Genomic DNA, 18,465 nt, shown 5'->3' on the forward strand with positions numbered 1-18,465 from the left:
AATTTGACCTCTGTCTAAGGCCTAATTATCACCCCCCCCCCCGCTCCGTAGACAGCTCCTCTTCCTTTCTATTTTCCCTTTTGTTATAGTTACCAACATGCGCTCCCCCCCCCCCAACATTCCGATGACAAATATAAACCGCTTCCTTTGTAATAGGAAATCGAGTAGAAAATTACCAGGCGTACGACGAGAGAGCAATTCTCCCACATTCACCTCAAGAGAGATGATGATGATGTCATTTTTCAGAGTATTGGCAAATGCCCTATGCCGTGGGGGCTTGGGGCACTAGACCCCCTAAAGTTTTCTTTACCAAGAAAAGGGAGAAAAGAAGGAGAACATGAAAAAATAAGAAAGGAAAAGTGTAAATTTTACATTATTTTCTGAATATTGCGATAATTGCGATATTACTTCAGTGGACTAATTCAAGAAAGGTTTTTGGCTGTATGTCTATATTTTGATTGAATGGCCTATTCTTAACGTGTTTTTCCATTTTGATTGTTGAATTATACATGAACATTTCGTTTCACAATATACTACATTATCAGCATTATTGTGCCAATATCAAAGCCAATTTGATAGAGAAATGACTTAATTTAGAAGGTATGAAAAAACAAAAACAGGAATGGATGGATGAATGAATGAATGAATGAATGAATGAATGAATGAATGGGTGGATGGATGGATGGATGGATGAATGGATGAATGGATGAATGGATGAATGGATGAATGAATGAATGAATGAATGAATGAGTGAGTGAGTGAGTGAGTGAGTGAGTGAGTGAGTGAGTGAGTAAGTGAGTGGGTGAGTGAATGAATGAATGAAATGAAAAACAAATGAATAAAGCAAATACACACAATCCCTTTTCACATAATGTGTTAAAATTAATTTTAAGAAAAAATAGTTTAATTATGAAAATAATGAATAATGATGATGATGACGACAATAATAATACCAATGATAATAATGATAACAATGATAATAATAATAATAAATAATGATAATAGTAATGATAATAATGATAATGAAAATAATTATAATTATAACGATAATAATAACTATACCCGGAATAAACACTCTAGCTGTGTGCTGAAATCTAAATCTTTTTCCTCTTTTTCCTCTTTTTCTCCCTTTTGGTCGCTGCTTGAAAACTCATTTGGGCAGTAGTCCTCTGTCCTTCCCCCTTTTGACGAAGCCAAAGAAGAAAACGGGGAAGCGCGGGGGGCACGGGGGTAAAATCGCCCGTTAAGTTCCCTTGCAAAGAGTGGTGAAAGAGTTAAGTAGTCATCATTGCATGACTAATCACTAGGCATTCCTTGTGTCAACAGGTAGTGTTTTTATGACGTCACTATAGTGTCTGTGTGTGAAAGGTCTATACGGGCACCGTATCTGTCGTTGGTTTCGGGTTTGTTCAAGATATTATTGAGAATAGGTAAGTATCATTCATATGTAGATTATTCTTTATTGAGCACGTAACTTTCATTGTCATGAATTTGAGCTGATTTTGTATTTTCCAATTTATGATTAACCTTTGCTTCAAAAACATATCTACTTCGAATTCACGCTATCACTGTGACTACTGTCCTTTATGGGCGTGCGCTCGTTCTACTTTCAATCACATGTAAATGATGTATACCTGCCTTATATGGTCAGTCAACATTCATATCATGCCCGATGTCCACCGATGCAATAATATGGACAGTTTGTTAATCATGTTAATCATGTGTTTACTACAGACATATAGCATGTATAGGGAGGATAGCCAGTTTTCTACCATTCCCATCTTCCCTCGCTATTAGACTGCCCTTCATTCGAAAAGGCACTCCGTTGGTTAGTACTTTATTGTAATACGGAACCGTATCAAGTAAAATATTTGCGTGCGAATTCTTACAATAGCTGTCCGTTTTCAATCCCTGCAATAATATGCTATTGTTAAAGTGTTCGAAGGCGTGCAGGTCTATGTTGAAAAGAATGTACGGACGGGTTTACTATGTATAGGCCTATACGTGCTTGATGTATTTGTGAGTAAGCCTCCATTCGCTCAGTACAAAGTCACTATATAACTCATGTTTATTCCGACGAATTTCGAATCGATACACATAGAACAGCAATAAAATGACGGCTGTCATATATAGTTCTAAATAAAATCACGTTTGATTTTCTAATGGCCGATATGACAGACAAAACAAAAAGAGCTCACACACGGAGTAGCATCATTTTATTTGCTTCTCAATGTTGGCAACGAAATATAGAGGAAATTTACCATCCGTGTAATTGCTATTTAATTTGATTTTGACCTGGTCAGTTTTTACCAACCCCCTCCACACACACACACTCCCCTTGAAATTGTGCTGTTACAAAAAAATAACACAAGAAAATATGAGTCAGATGCCATATAGTCGTCGTTTATTTTCCTCCATGCGTAAAAAATATAACAGAGACAATTAATATGTTTTGTAATTAATTTCATTAGGTAGAAGGATTAAATATATTATACATTTAAAAGGGGCTTAGGGATCCGGGTTATGGATGACATTAACCATGTTGACCGCATGTATCCATTGCAATTACTCCCCGTTTCCAAGCACACGAAGACAGCATTTAATTGATGGCATGTTTGTTGTCTTTGAGCTAGCTGTGAATATCGTGATATTGTTTCCACGGCTCCACGCTACAGGTCTTCAGATCGCTGAACTTTATTTGGTAAAAAATAACATGAATTAGTTCGTCTGTAAAAGCTTCCCGGATATAAGCCAAGGCCCACAAAACGGATGTGCATTTATTTTTCCCTGGCGACTGCCGTAGTAAAATGGATTAGTTCCGGGATTGATTCTAGGGGCGGATCTAGACCCCCCCCCCCCATGCCCCCTCCCCCGCCAAGACCGAAAATTCTTTTTAGAGTGTAAATGCATAAATAGATACTTGAAATAAGTGAAAAATACTTTGCTCAATGGAAAATATTTCGAAATTAAGTATTTCATGAATCGCTTACGGATAATCTCTTTTTGGCGACAGATATGCCCGTTGGTTTATTCATCAGAGCAAGTGTCTAAGGATTGACAAAGATTTGTTTCCTTTAGATCATGTACGTTATGGACGAAAAATTTGCATTCATTGAAATGCTATGTTGTCTGATCTATTTCTAGATCTCGAAATGCGTCAAAACTTTTATTTTAATATAATCATTGCAAATAGTTATTTTAATTGCATATTTACACCAGTGGGGCTCGCCCCACCCGTTTTGAGGTAAACTTGACGAGTATTGTCCCATTCTTTTTGGATATTAAGAATAAAAATAACCCCATTTGTTCTAGATCTACAAGCCATCATATGAATCGACAAAATCATTATTTCTTGAGGAAATCGGAGACCTCGTTCCACGACGGGCATCCCTGTAATTGATTATTAATTTTGCTAGGTTTCACACTACATTACCATAAAACAAGTCTTTGAATAAAAAAGGTAATTTCTCGTTAATCTAAGGAGTACATTTGCATAATTTATGCAAATGTACTCCTTAGATTAACGAGAAATTACCTTTTTTATTCAAAGACTTGTTTTATGGTAATGTAGTGTGAAACCAAGCACCCGATATCCTGATTACCTATTACTTGCTGAAATAATATCATTATTGCACTGTTTGTCTCGTTTTCCTTCCCCTTTCCTTTTGAGGCCTTTATCAATTTCAAGCTCTAAGCTTAAGATGAAGGTCTCCCACATTTCAAAATGTATTATGTCGATATAGTTACGTATATATATAATTTTTTTCGCCATTGTTTTAATAATAAAAAAAAATTATCAGGTATAAAGATATTTCAATTATATTATTAGAATATATAAAAGCATATGTTATTCATATGTCACTTTCTTATTGTTATGTTATGCTAAGAAAAAAATGATTACAGTTGTATATACTTTTATTATTGGAATGTGGAAAAAAATAAATCAAATCCATAATGTTGCCTTCATTCCGGTCATAACCGGTTGCATTTTTGGACTCTTTTAACAACAATAATTAAGTTATATTCAATCTTTATATTAATATTCAGACTCCAGAGTCAGATACATAATATTATAACCCTTCCTATACAAGGGGCACTAGGCTGGCAAGAATTACTGTCAGATTTTGAGAAGAAATCGTTTTATATTTACCTTTTACAGTTTATCATGCTAAAATTTCACAATCCATTTGATGTTCCTGAACGGAGGTACAGTAGCAATAAAGTCATCCTAAACTCGCGGTTTGATTAACTGATTCTATCCTGAAATGGGAAACGATTACGAACATTGTCAGTTTCTATGTTGTAGGTCTATTCGTAACCCAAAAAATAGTAAGCTTGAACTTTTTTTAAAGGCTTTCATTGTGGAGACAATAATGGATGTTTTGCAGTAAACACCATGGCCCGTATTCTAAAGTCAGGTTTAACTTAGACCACTGTCTAACTCTGTGCTAAAATTATGGGAAGCCAAAAGTGTCAAAACTTTTATTAAGTTGTATGTTTCTTATGTTTACTGTGCTCTTTCCTGATTCATCGTTGGTGAAGACAATCATTTAATTATACTTCCTACACAATTATGAATAATTTAAGAGCAAAATGAGCTAAAATATCATATCTCTACTGTTAGTGACTTATGTAACAATTGGCTATCCATACTTAAACCACAACTTTAAACGTAAGTTTAACTTAAACCCGACTTCAGAATACAGGCCCATGTTTGTAGTCCTGAAAGGGCTGTTTGTTTATTTTTCTTGGTTGTTTGGTAGCTCTTAAAAGAACTGTTATCGGCGTTTCAACCAGCGTGTTATGGTCGTCATCAGGAATGATGGTCCACTCGAATGCTTGGGTATATAAGCAGGTTGGTAAAGAAGAAGGTAATTGGTTCAACCTAAATACCTTCTTCATTACCAACCTGCTTATGACGACTAGAACACGCTGGTCGAAACGTCGATAACAGTTCTTTTAAGATCTATCAAACAACCAAGAAAGATAAAGAAACAGTCATTTTTAGGACAACATACATGAACTTTTACTAATGTCTTATAATCGCAACCTGCGATATTCATATAGATTTTCGCCTATTCTGCTTTTTGGGGTTTAGATTGTAAAATACGTTCTAATGGGTAATTCAATGTGTACCTAGATTCATGTTATTCCACTGTTAATGAAAATATTACAAATTCAATATTAACTTAATTAACCAGTTAAATATTTTCGTTTCAGAAATCACCAATAGATGCCAACCTGATGTCAGCTTTATTTTGACCCTCAGACTCTCCGGGACGTCCTCGGGATGGCGTCAGACAGTGGCAATGGCGTCACCGAGCTCGAGTTGATGAACCTTGCCGAGAAGATCGACGTCAATACCTGGAGAAAGCTTGGACTCTGGTTGGACATTCGGGAAGCGGCTCTTTCCAAATATGAAAGGGAGAACTGGTTTTCTGGTGCTGCCAGCATCGGAACATACAAGATGTTGTGTGACTGGAGAAAGAATTGCCATGAGATAGATCAAAGAGACAAACTCACCGAAGCACTGCAGAGATGCGAGATTGGACATCTTGCCAAAGAAGTCTTAAAGCACTGTAAGTATCATTCGTGTTTAGCTATCATCAGCAATTCGCAGAACATTTGTTGATTAACCACTCTTCTGGTAAGGCATGTTGCCTTAGCCATTGCACGAAATGAATTATAACATAATTTATTTACAGTGAAAATGGCTGGTACAAAAAAATTGAATGGTAAATGAAAACGTATTTGAAAAAAAATTGTACAGAATCGATATTTACTGTAAAAGGGACATATCTTTTACGCGAGTCACCGTGAAACTGATTAGCTGAAATCACGTGCAACGCGCAAATATAACTTGAATCTTACTTTAGCAACTTATCACACCCTCTCGAATGTACCAACGGGACCGAAGACAACCAGCCAAGTTTAAATAAATGAGAGTCCATGCAGTTACATTATCTTGTGCGAATCATCATAAGGCATTGCCCGTCAATAGTGTTTTTCAAACGCATAGGATCTAGATGGATCAAAAACGTTTCATGGTTATTTACTTTATTTCTATAATTATGTTTTTGTTCATTAGGTGATGAGGGATATTCATGATTTGCTTTGTTGTTAATTTTTACAGCTCCAAGAGGCCTATATGGACCTGAGATCATTCCAATCAGAGACAAGTTGATATCCTATGCCAAGACGAAGCTTTTAAGGATACCTCTCATTCCATGGGCTAAGAAGCGTTACATTCAAGTGGATTCTATCTTCATCTGTGTACAACTCATTCTTCACATCGTTGGTCCGGATATCCCTGTCCGATGTCCACTGGAATCTTACAATGACATTCTCACCGAGAACATTGCCGAAGAGTCATCGGATTTGCCAAGCAAGCGGTTTATTGTACGAGGCAAAGCCGGAAGTGGAAAGACAACTCTCCTCATCAAGTTACTCTCAGACTGGTGCAAAGAGGTCGCTGGTGCGCTCCTTGCCAAATTCAAGCTTGTGCTCTTTTTGCCAATGCGTAAGCTGACATTCCAGAGTAACCTTGGTGAAGCCATTCTTCAGTATTGTTTGCCTCGGGATGCCAGTATCAGCGCTGGAACGGTGGAACAGATGTGCAGAGAGAACTCAAAGGATGTGTGTGTTCTCCTGGATGGATATGACGAGTTTCCTGGGAAAGGTCTCATTGGAGAAGGAGCAGGAAACATTGTCTCCATGCTCCGGAACGATGAGTTTATTGATATACATGTCATAATCACCACTCGTCCTGGAAGATTGGAGGATTTTCTAGAATATGGAGAGTTCAAGCATCTAGAAGTCACAGGTTTCACACAGGAACATGTTCATGAGTACATTAGTAAAACATTCACTGGTGCGAGGCAACGAATTGGCACTAACCTCTATGCATATCTAGATGGAAACAACCTCCTGGCTGAAGTGTCCTCCGTACCCTTACTCCTATGTGCCTTTTGCCAAGTAGCCAGATGGACCGATGGGATTGAGTTTGGAAAGTTATCCACATATACGGCCTTATTTCAGACTCTTGTACGATGTTTTTTCGAACATCAGCTTGCTAAACCAAAGGCTGCTGTAAGTCCAACGTCTTCCCCAGATAAAATAGAGGAGAAACCAATCCCGATAATGACACAGGAGTTCCTCTTTGATCAGCTCGGAAAAGTAGCCCTTTTAGGATTCTTCAGAGAGAAGGATGGTGAGTTGTTGTTTAGCGAAGAAGACTTTGATAAGTGCACCAAGTCTCCGAGTGAAGTTATTGATCAGGGATGTATTGCTGGCCTCATTACGAGAGACGATGATGTATCGGCTGATCCTTGGGAGGAGCAGTCGTGTATTCGTAACATCTCATTTGTCTTGAAGACAGTGCAAGAGATGTTTGCCGGTAGGTACTTGGCACGACTGTTTGCACTGGGAGAAAGTGAATTGTTTAGACATTATCTTCATCTTGTGGACTCCGTTCAGAGAATTCTAGATCTGACAAATGTTCTCATGTTTGCATGTGGTCAATCACTTGAGGTGGCAGAGGAAATCATCGTTCACGTTGTAAATCATATTGTCGAAGAGGACAGAGAATCTATACAGAGATTCTGGAGTGGACAACTGCCAATCAGTGAATGCAGAAGAGTTCAAGAAAAGATTGAACTGTGTCTAAACTTGAACTACGAGAGTCAATGCCGAGGACAATTCAACAAGCATTTGCAACCTATATTCCACGTGATTCGACTATTTTCACCTCCCCAAAGGACAGCCAGGACCCTTGGGTATATGCTGCAACACTCTGTCCCATCCAAAGTAGTCGCTTTCCCAACAAAGAACGGAAGGAGAAGCGAATGTGATTATTTGGTCAGTACCAATGATGATTCCAGCGGATGTCATAATAAGAGTTCTGCCGTCGATCAAGGCTCTAATAAATCAGATGAAAAGGTGCATGTGGATGACAGCAGCAATGCCAGTGATGGAATTCTAGCTGTCCGTAGTCTAGAAATAATTCATGTCAACGAAATGTTTGACGATCAATTCAGACAGATTAGAGATTTCTTGCCCAAAGTAAAGAAAGACTTCTTCCAGAATGTCAACAACCTTGCCATGATGGAGACGAACACTTGGTCATCAATACGAAACAGATTGACAACGAAAAGCCCTGCTGATTTCGAGGATATAGATCATCTTTCAGACAATCAATTTGTAGCATATCTACCTGTCAAAGAAGAAATGAAGAAATGGCAGGTAAACGAGATTTATCTCGACGGGATCCTCACTGGTCTCAGGTACTGCTCAGTAGAAACCCTAGTGATAACAGGGATAGCAAGGCGGAGTCAGAAATGGCGGGATCTCTTTGACGCACTCTCATCACCAGAGTGGAGGAGACTCGTCAAACTCGATCTCAGTCGGAACAATCTCTCCTCAGTACTGATGTCTTTACTCGGTAGGGCACTTGTTGACAAGCCAAACCTCCAACATTTCGACGTGAGCGGGAACGAAATAAAGAAAAGTTTTGTCTCCTTGATTCCTAGTTTGCCTAGTTTGCGTCGGATCTACCTGAATTCTGAGCACATGGAGCCTCAGACCTTGGCAGAGTTTGGAGGGAAGCTGGCTGGCTTCCCAAACATCGAAGTGATTGACCTAAACGACAACCCTCTAGACGATACAGCCGCAGCTGAAATTGGGGACGCTCTGCGGGGGTGCACGAAACTACAACGACTCCGTCTGGATGTAAGTAAAGTCAGTGAGGGTGGTATCAGTAGAATGGTTGCAAAAATCAAGTTCGTTCCATCCCTTACCCACATTGGACTCTACAAACATCATAACGCAGATGCACTCGTGAAAAGTGTGACGTCATCATTGAACAAGCTGCCAAAAATCATGTCGCTGTCATTGACGTGCAGAGAGGATGACGAACTTCGTAAGTGCATGTATATTGGTCTTCCTTTCTTTTATTTTCTTCTTCCCTTTCTTCTACTAGTGCTACTACTACTACTACTACTTCTTCTTTTTCTTCTTCTTCTTCTCCTTCTTCTTCTTCTTCTCTTCCTTATTCGTTGACTTTAGTTCATATATTGACAGGGAAACAAAATAATGTTGTCGTATTCATTTTCTATGAAACCTCTAAGTTTATTAATCCCTTTCTTCGTAGAACAAAGCATCAAGATCCTTGATAATCATGAGAGAAAAAATATTTTCTGCCAAGGGGTCAACAGCTGAAACAAAAATTAATGACTATGACATTTATGATAAAGTATTCGCATACTTTAAAATGTTGATACAGATGTATTCATATTACAAATCTAATGACATCAAATGTTCGTCCTAAACAAGTAGGAAGTAGAAGATAAGCTCAGCAGTTGCAATTTTTACTTCTTCGCTCTCAACTCCAAAAGTCATCAGTCATTACTTCAATTTCAATTGCTCACATTCAGGAAATGTTGATATATCTTGGTCCTTTTCCATGTAGCTGAAGACTTACTTTCGGTCCGATTGTCCACTACACAGTCTTTCACAAGAGCCATTACCGCCCTTCCCAAGCTTCAGGTTCTTGAACTGTTCAAGGTTCGTTTGTGTGCCAGAGGTCTAGTTGGACTGCTCGATGTGCTTAGCGGGATGGAAACGCTCCAGGAGTTCAGGTATGTCGATCGTTTACAAAAGAACTACAAGAATAATTTTACCACATAAATAGAAGTTCATTTATATGTTCATATAAGAGACATTATCTTATTTTGGAAGTTCTTGCAATCAGGTCTGAGATCTGCAGAATTAGGTTGGAGTCACTTTAGTTATCATCATGGAAAGTTAGGCGGACTATGGAAATGATTGGAATTTAAGCTATTCATTGTTCCTAATTAAATTATTTTTTTTTCACACGATGAAACTATACGCTATGCAGAAACCATTCCAATTTCATATCCGATAAATGTTCTGAAATATTTGAAATCTGAAAAGGGTTGTACATTTTTTACAACTTGTGGGGTTTTTCATGAATGAAGGCTACTACTGTTCTGTACACCAAAATCAAGAACATGGTTGAACAACGGGTTTGAGAATTTCTTCTGTCATTTCTGCCTTATTGTTGCTATGCATTCATCATCTTCATCAGCATTATTTGTGTCATTATTATGACTACTCTGACAGGGTGGCAGCGGGCTATCTAACTGATGATCAAGAAGCAGAGGAAGCATGCAGGAACGCACAACAAACCTTCCTCAAGGTATACTAGTCATCCATTGTTCCATGTCAACTGGTCATTAGATTAAATAGAAGGAAGTAGCTGATGAAGAAATTATTGAACAATGCAGTCGCGTACTGCTCAGGTTGGATCAAAATATGGATTTCCAATCACATAGATTTAATCTTGGAAACCTAATTGAGTCGTTGGGGGTATCGGAAATGGCATGATGAGGAAGTCCCCGATTGGGGTCATTTTGTCGCGACGAACTCAACATAGACGTGCATTTGTTTTAGAGATACATTGATGTACTTTTAATGTTTCATTCCCTCCTCAAAACTCATGTCCCTCGTCGGCAGCAACAAAAAAATTGTTGATCTGATAGTCTTCACATCATCTACCTGAAATATTTAGATGAATGTGTAATATCAACTGACATTTTCACTCATCGTTTCCAGGTGAATTTCAATGTATTTTGAAGGTATGTGCAATATGAGGGCCAAAACAGTCAATTTTTACTTCTTACACAATGTGTAATCTCCCAGCGTTTGTGCGAGCAAAGAGAATTTCACGCGTGGAATGTAATAAAAGCGTTTATTGCATCGGACCGACGTGACACCTTACAGTGCTTTGTATTTATGCCTCGTAGAACAATACCTGCTATGTTTAATTGATAATTGCATTCTAGACGGAGTGTAAAAATCAAAACATCGATGTGGCTACTAATATATGTCATTAACATGGAAAGAATTGTTTGTTTTGAACAAATTCTAAACTGTAAAACAGTTTTACTGTATAAACAGTAAACTTACGCTAGAATTCCGCCTAATAGGCCAGTTCGTAGTTATTTCATGTGTTACGATACTGCAACATATAACAATGAAATAGTTTTTTAATTTAATTTCCTTTTTTTTTATTATTACAGGAAATAATTAACCATACACAAACAAATAAAACCAAACATCTGACATGTCTTGAAGTATAAGTTCTGATAATTATTCCAAATAATATTATCTAGGTTGGCTGGCAAAAATTCCTTAAATTAAAGTTCACAATGATGGCGATGATGAAACTGATGTTGAAGCACGATGAATAACAAGAGTCATTTAACGAGTTGAAATGTCTGTTAAGACGATATTGATGATGATAAACAGTCAATTTCAGCAATCCATGGGTTGAAAGCGTTCATTAAAACAGCTTGATGATCTCGATGAGAACTGAGAATTTCCTCTCTCAAAATAACTGCAAACAGTTCATTGATGGCGTGCAAATAATTCCACAGAAGATAAATATTCCAGGTGGAAATAAACTCTGCTCTCACATAAAGTCTGGCGTGAATCTCTGAGTTCTGATCTGATATGATGTGATGTGATGTTGAATAAACTACCAGCTTATATATAAATTATTCACTATTCTGGAAGCTTCTAGTATTGTCTACAAAAAGAACAATCTGACAATTTCTATAGCAGTCTAATTTTAGAACATTCTTGAATGACCTCAGACGAATAACAATGTACTGTAAACAACATAGCTAATCCTATTGTTCATTTCCACTACCACTTGGAATCTCTTTGTGTTGCAGTCTCTATTCAGAAATAACAAAATTCCTCAGACTTTAAATAGGTGTAGTCATGCCTCACAAAGCTATGAGACATTCTGGAATATTCTTAATCATGCTGTGAATATCCTTAAAGGTATTGTTTAACTTTGTGAGCAGCCGATTAAAAAAATTCTCAAACCAAGATGAAACATGTGTACAAGTGCATGTATTAGAACTAATAAACCCTGAAAACAACCATTATTACGATTTTGTAAATAGGCGTCTTATAGACGCCTAGATAGTACACATAAGTGTATGGGATGAAATTAAGATGGTGTTTTCGGTCACTTTATATTTCAATTTTTGAAGCACTGAATAATTATTTTCGAACGCAATTTTTTCTGGGCTTCATTTTTGTAACATATCACAGACACAGGTGACAAGTGTGACCTTCTAGCTCAGATTTTTTAAAAGTCAAACCAATGTTAACCAATCACTTTAAAGAGGAAATAACTAAATAAATGAATGTAATTGCTCCTACAATTCTTCTTACATATAACACATGGACAATTTTGGTCAAATGACCTTTCATTTCTTTCATTATGATAGGCAGATTTCAAAGCAAGATATTACGTAGGCATGCCTTATATAGCAGGATGAAGAAATTGAATAGACCAGGTGACTAGAATTATAGCACACCAATGAACACTCTATGAAGGTATATATTGCATTTCTGCTTTAAATGCAAATTATATCGTGCTGTACAATGTAATTGACAAACTGTGAAATACCAGTCGTTCGTCGACACATTGTTGTTGTTTTTTGTGGATGTAAATGAAAAACACAAGTCAAAAGAATATGAATAATCAAGACATCAAAGTCGGTGCTTATCTCATTATATTTCAAACCACCATGTCACTTTGAAACCAATGACCTTCCTCTGATCATGCGCAAAGTGGAACTACGAACTGGCTCATTCCTATGTAGCCCACCCCACCAAAAACAGAAAGATAGAGAGATTCTCTCTATGTCCTTCTTTTTGTATTCTATTCTACTGATTTGATAAAAATGTTTGGAATTAAATAATTTCTAATAAAAAATATTTTGAATTGTTTGAAAGAGTGTTTAATCCAAAACCATTTGTTATCTATTCTTTTTCACCATCGAATCCATGTTTCAAGAGACTTGAAAATGTGCATTGCGCCAAGTAATCTGGGCCTAATGCCGATTCTGAATGTTGCAATTCTTTGGGACGAAAATTGACAATTCTATATTTCTGTCATCATTGTGCCGATTTGTTAAATACAATTATTTCCTTTGTAAATGCACAATGCATTGAACATCCCGATTGATCGTTTCTTACATTGGATCGATCGAATTAGATTCCGATTTAACTTTATTTGAAGTATAATTTTAAAGAAATTTAATGGGTAGTGATAACTCGGCTTTATTGATTAGAGACAAAAAAATACTACAATCTAGAGACACCACAGAGTAGGAGAACAAAGGGCGATTAGCCCTTCTTGCTCTGGGCCCCGTTGCAAAAAAAGTTACTTTAATAGTAACTTGTCGTCCAATGATATATTCCATGGCATTCTTGAATTTGATTGGCTGTTGAGCATCGTTACCATGGTAGTTACCATTGGATGGCAAAGTTACCATAATAGTAATATTTATGCAACGGGAACGTGGACGAATGAAACCATTCAATCGGCGTTACTTTGATGCAGGTTGTGCTTTAAGAAACGACTTTTTCTGTTCATCCAAGTTTTAAAAAAAAATCACAAAGGCAAATTTGAAAATCATATTTGATAAAAGTCTTTTTCATTATGATGTATAATAATCCACTACTTATATATTACTATCAAATACTAAGCATTTCTTGATATGTACACTTTTTTGACACGTATCTTTCACAACTGCTTCCGAAGGTACTAATATTCCATTCCGTGAAAGTAATAGTTGTGATAATTATATAGCATATTGAATCTAAATATATATTACCACCGACACTGCAGACACTTCCACCTATATATCCACTTTCCCTTCCTCACTCCCTCCACTCTGTGTGCTCCCCCCCCCCCCCTCTCTCTCTCTCTCTCTCTCTCCCTTTTGCTTGCTCGCCATATCTTCTTTTCCCTCCATCCACCTTTCTCTCTCACTCATTCACTGAGCGCTATTTATTTACTCTTTCTCTGCAGTGAAATACAATTTTGATCCATTACATGGTCATGATGGTGATGATATAATCTGATGATAATTTTAACACGATTCGATTAATGTGAAATTTCCAGTTATTTGTAGAACTGAGAACACCTTCAAATAGTACATTTCTCTACCTGTCATAGTTCATTTTAATGGCTGAAATTATCTATTATGTCTTTCTTTCAAGTTATTTATTTTATAACCTTCCTCAAGTAATAAGTTGGTAGATATATGAATATTGATGGGTTTTATTCTAACAGACTATTGTCTCGTTTGAACTAAAGTAACCAAAACTGTTTTAAGAAATTGTTTCCGACTTATTGGACATTAATTTATTACATTCTGTGGATACGAAAAAATGGCAGTAAAACAGTCAGGAAGCCGTTGTTTTAAGAACCTACGATTATGGTAGCTTTGCCGTCATGATAGATTCCATATAAAAACAGGACTCAGTCAATGAAAGACAAAGTTACCATGGTAGGAAATGAAAAAATTACCACAAACTTACGTCTTTATGAAACGGGTCCTGATGTCATCCACTTGATATTATCTATATCTTGAATCCAAACCATGATTTATATTAAGTTTATATTTCGTTCAGAACCTGGCAAATACATCGAAAGTAATTCTAGCATCCTTTATCATTATTTGTATTTCATTCTGTCACTTCTCAATCATGATTTGATGAATATTGTTTTTAAGGGGTGTGTTTCTTGAACTTCTATATAAATGTATGTTTTGGAGAAAAAAAACTCTATTGATACGAATTCAGTCTTTTATGTGTTCCATTTTCTACCTTTGGTCAATGCATTTTAAACATTGACGAGTCTACGAATGTATGAAATTATTTGTCAAATTATGAAAGTGTGATATTGAAGCAATGTAAGGAAATAAGGACTGGTACACAACAGATTTTTGTTTATTTTATTGGTTTTCTATTTTCACTTTGTCTCTTCTGTTATTTTGTTTTGATAAACAAATATTTCCATTCGATGCGGATTATTCTTCCTCAAACATTAAATTCATCGTTTAACCTCCAAATCCATAAAGGTAAGGTTGTATTGATTCAATCAGAATTTAGTTTGACAATTATGATTCATCTTAAGTTATTGCACAAAACGCGAGAGTATGGATAACCTTGAATGCACAGGTGTCATCTGTTATGTAAATTTGTGTTATTCTAGTTTATTGGTAAATGTGTATTTAAAACAGAATTTCATATACAAGTAAAGAAAATCACATTTCACTCATGACGTTGGTACGAGCGGATTCAAGTGGAATCTATTCCCATTTGAGCCACCAGAATATGAAAAATGTGTGTATTTCTCTTCTCCTCTATACAGTGCGTCCCCAAAAAACTATTCACTTTTGAAATGGCTGCCAAATGAAAAATATATCACTTTGGGAGAAAACACTTATATGGAAGCCAATAAAGTCAACTTTCAAATGACACCAAAAAGTTGGAAAACTATTGATGCTTGAGCGAGCACTGCCCACTGAAACAAAGGGTATGAAATTTAGGGTGGGCAGGAATTAGCCAATTTCTTTCAGTTTTTGAGATGCGAGTCCCTTGGAACTTACAAAGTTGAGGGTGTTTTGATAAATCAATGATCAAGCATTATCAATTTAGGTTTTTAGAGCAAATTTCAAGAATTATTAAATTGAAATTTAATGCATGAGTGAACATGATTTTTTTTTCTCTTTTTCAAGTGGATCTCAGCAATGTGTTCATGGAAGTCAGAATAGGGATAGGACTTATAGGTGGGGGAAGTAGGTTGACGGGATATGGGTCAACAGAACACTTAACCCCCCCCCCCCTCTCTCTCTCTCTCTCTCTCTCTCTCTCTCTCTCTCTCTCTACCCCTTTCACCCCTCCTGAGAGACTAGCCTTTGCTAGGGTGAGCAGGAATTAGCCTTCCAGTTTTTCTTAGAGGTCAGTCCTTTGGAACTTGCAAAGTTAAGGGTGTTATGCAAAATTACTGATGAATTGAGATCAGTTTTGGTTTCTTAAGCAAATTTCATGAGTTACTAAATTGAAATGTAATTCATGAGTAAATAGGAATTGCAATTTTAGTGTAGCATTTTTAGTTTATTATGTGGATCTTAGCAAGTGCTTGTGAGAGTCAGAGTAATGTGATGGTACATGTTACATGCAAGGGGGTGAGATAGGGTAAGACTGGGTTAAAGGGGTATTCTTCTTTGTGTCCTCTTACAAATATCATGTCATGTACTCACCCCCGCCCTCCACCCCCTTTTTTCTCCTGGATGGTATTTCAAACTTAAATGCCAAGTGACTTATGGTTGATGGGTCTTTCTTTTCCATTGAATGATTATTGAGAACTTGACTAATTATGATGATTTATGAAATGATTTATTGAAAATATGAATGTTTAATTGATAATTTATTGAAAAAGGTGAATATTTGATTGATCACATTGATTGAGTTGATTTACTAACAGATTGTTGATTGAATGATTGATAGGTAAAAATGATGTCCTAATTTTCAGAATTGACAGTCCGCTCTGGACTTAATGCGTACATGTAATAGCAATCAGTCTCAATCTCAAAAGAAGGGGGAGGGACGGGCCAGTGGGAGGGAGGCTAAACGTTCTGTTGACCCTTTTCCCATCAGCTTACTTCACCCACTGAAGTAATTTCTTAACCCTATTCTCCTGACTCCAATAAACACACTGCTGAGACCCACATTGTAAAGTTAAAATGCTACACTAAAGATTGCAATTCACGCTCACTCATGCATGTAATTTCAATTGGATAATTAATGAAATTTGCTCTAACAATTTAAATTGATAATGAATGACCATTTATTCATCACAACACCCTCAAGTTTGCAAGTTCCAAGGGACTCGCCTCTCAAAAACTGAAAGAAACCGAAAGGCTAATTCCTGCCCACCCTAATTTGCATACCCTTTGTTTAAGTGGGTAGTGCTCACTCAAGCATGAATAGTTTTCCAACATTTTGGTGTCATTTGAAAGATGACTTTATTGGTTTTCTATATATATGAGTCTTTCCCCCAAGGTGATATACTTTTTATTTGGCAGCCATTTCAAAAGTGTATAGTTTTTTGGGGGACGCACTGTTTATTGCTCTCGCAAGGAAACCTCTTTTGTAAAGTTCTGAAATAAAATATCCATCATATTCATTTACCTTGTAATCTTGATACTCGTCGAGTTGTACTTTATCTAGATCTAATACGAAGTGAGGAGTGGTTTAATGGGGCCTTAATCAAATACTTTCAGACGGAGCTACTGTGCAACATTGGTGTAACAATCATACATATGACATCTTCGTTATATAACTATTAACTATATAAGTATGGTACACTGAAATATATGTTATATCAATTATTAATTGCTTTAATTGATCATGATAATTGCGATGTTGTCTGCACTGCCATGTGTCTTCTATTGTGCTTAAATCATAAAGATTTTTTTTCTCTCATCTGTCTACTGTATATATATTATATCTTATTTTCTCGTTCTCTTTCTCCCTCTCTTCCTCTGTTTCTCTTTATTTTTCTTACCGGCTTTTTCATAAACCTCACACGTAAATCCTCCTCTTTTTCCTTTTCATAATTTTATATAAAGGGTAAGTTGTATCATGATTTTTTATAATGAGCTTAAACTCAACCTAGCTCATAAAGAGTGTTGCATATATATACATTTTGGGTTGCCTTTGTTTAAAAGATGTAAAGATGAAATATTTCTTCAAATACAAGATGTACATGTACGTACATGTATTATGATACATGTGTGCTCTTGATCTTTTGATATTTCAATAAAAATATATTCATATGATTAAGAATCACATTTTTGTGTTTATTATTTCTAGGCTTTGTATTGTCTCTACATACCGTCACTCTCCCCTCTCTCTCTCTCTCTCTCTCACTTTTTTCTCCCCCTTTCTCTCTCTTACGCACACACACACACAACCCCCAACACCCCCACACATTTTCTCCAGCCCCACCTCGACTCTCTCTCTCTTCTCTCTCATGTGTTTCTCCCTCTCTCTCAGTCTCTCTCTCTCTCACACACACACACACACAACCCCCCAACATCCCCACACATCTTCTCCAGCCCCCCCCCCCCCTTCGACTCTCTCGCTCCCTTCTCTCTCATTTGTTTCTCCCTCTCTCTCTCTCTCTCTCTCTCACACACACACACACACACACACACAACCCCCAACACCCCCACACATTTTCTTCAGCCCCACCTAGACTCTCTCTCTCTTCTCTCTCATTTGTTTCTCACTCTCTCTCTCTCTCTCTCTCTCTCTCACACACACACACACACACACACAACCCCCCCCCCCCAACACCCCCACACATCTTCTCCAGCCCCACCTTGACTCTCTTAATCACATCAAGTTTAATGACCTTTAAATCATGATTATGAACGGCTACGCACAAATTATCATTGGAAATAAATATCCCTTTTATGCTGATGAAATTTATAGAATATAAACAAGGTGAAATGCTCACCAGGTTTGTTTGAGGAATTGTGCTTCCACTTTCTATTTGATGAACAT

At 36.9% G+C, this 18,465-nt stretch overlaps 1 protein-coding gene across 4 annotated transcripts; it reads left to right on the forward strand.

Annotated features, from left to right (window-relative positions):
- The first annotated feature begins 1,342 nt into the window (after positions 1–1,342).
- LOC129261017 (NLR family CARD domain-containing protein 4-like) lies at positions 1,343–14,829 on the forward strand. Of its 4 annotated transcripts, none has more exons than XM_054899046.2 (5): positions 1,343–1,430; positions 5,221–5,579; positions 6,134–8,917; positions 9,467–9,635; positions 10,141–14,829. In XM_054899046.2, the coding sequence occupies exons 2-5, from the start codon at positions 5,291–5,293 to the stop codon at positions 10,223–10,225; spliced, it is 3,327 nt and encodes a 1,108-aa protein (XP_054755021.2). In that variant the 5' UTR covers positions 1,343–1,430; positions 5,221–5,290; the 3' UTR covers positions 10,226–14,829. The 4 variants fall into 4 exon arrangements, 3 of the variants coding, with proteins under 3 accessions (XP_054755021.2, XP_054755023.2, XP_054755022.2); XR_010296657.1 differs by having other exon boundaries at positions 1,346–1,430; positions 9,505–9,635; positions 10,141–12,805; XM_054899048.2 differs by having other exon boundaries at positions 1,346–1,430; positions 5,270–5,579.
- The last annotated feature ends 3,636 nt before the right edge of the window (positions 14,830–18,465 follow it).

This window comes from Lytechinus pictus, unplaced genomic scaffold, assembly GCF_037042905.1.
Source record: "Lytechinus pictus isolate F3 Inbred unplaced genomic scaffold, Lp3.0 scaffold_19, whole genome shotgun sequence".
NCBI classification, from domain to species: Eukaryota; Metazoa; Echinodermata; class Echinoidea; order Temnopleuroida; family Toxopneustidae; genus Lytechinus; species Lytechinus pictus.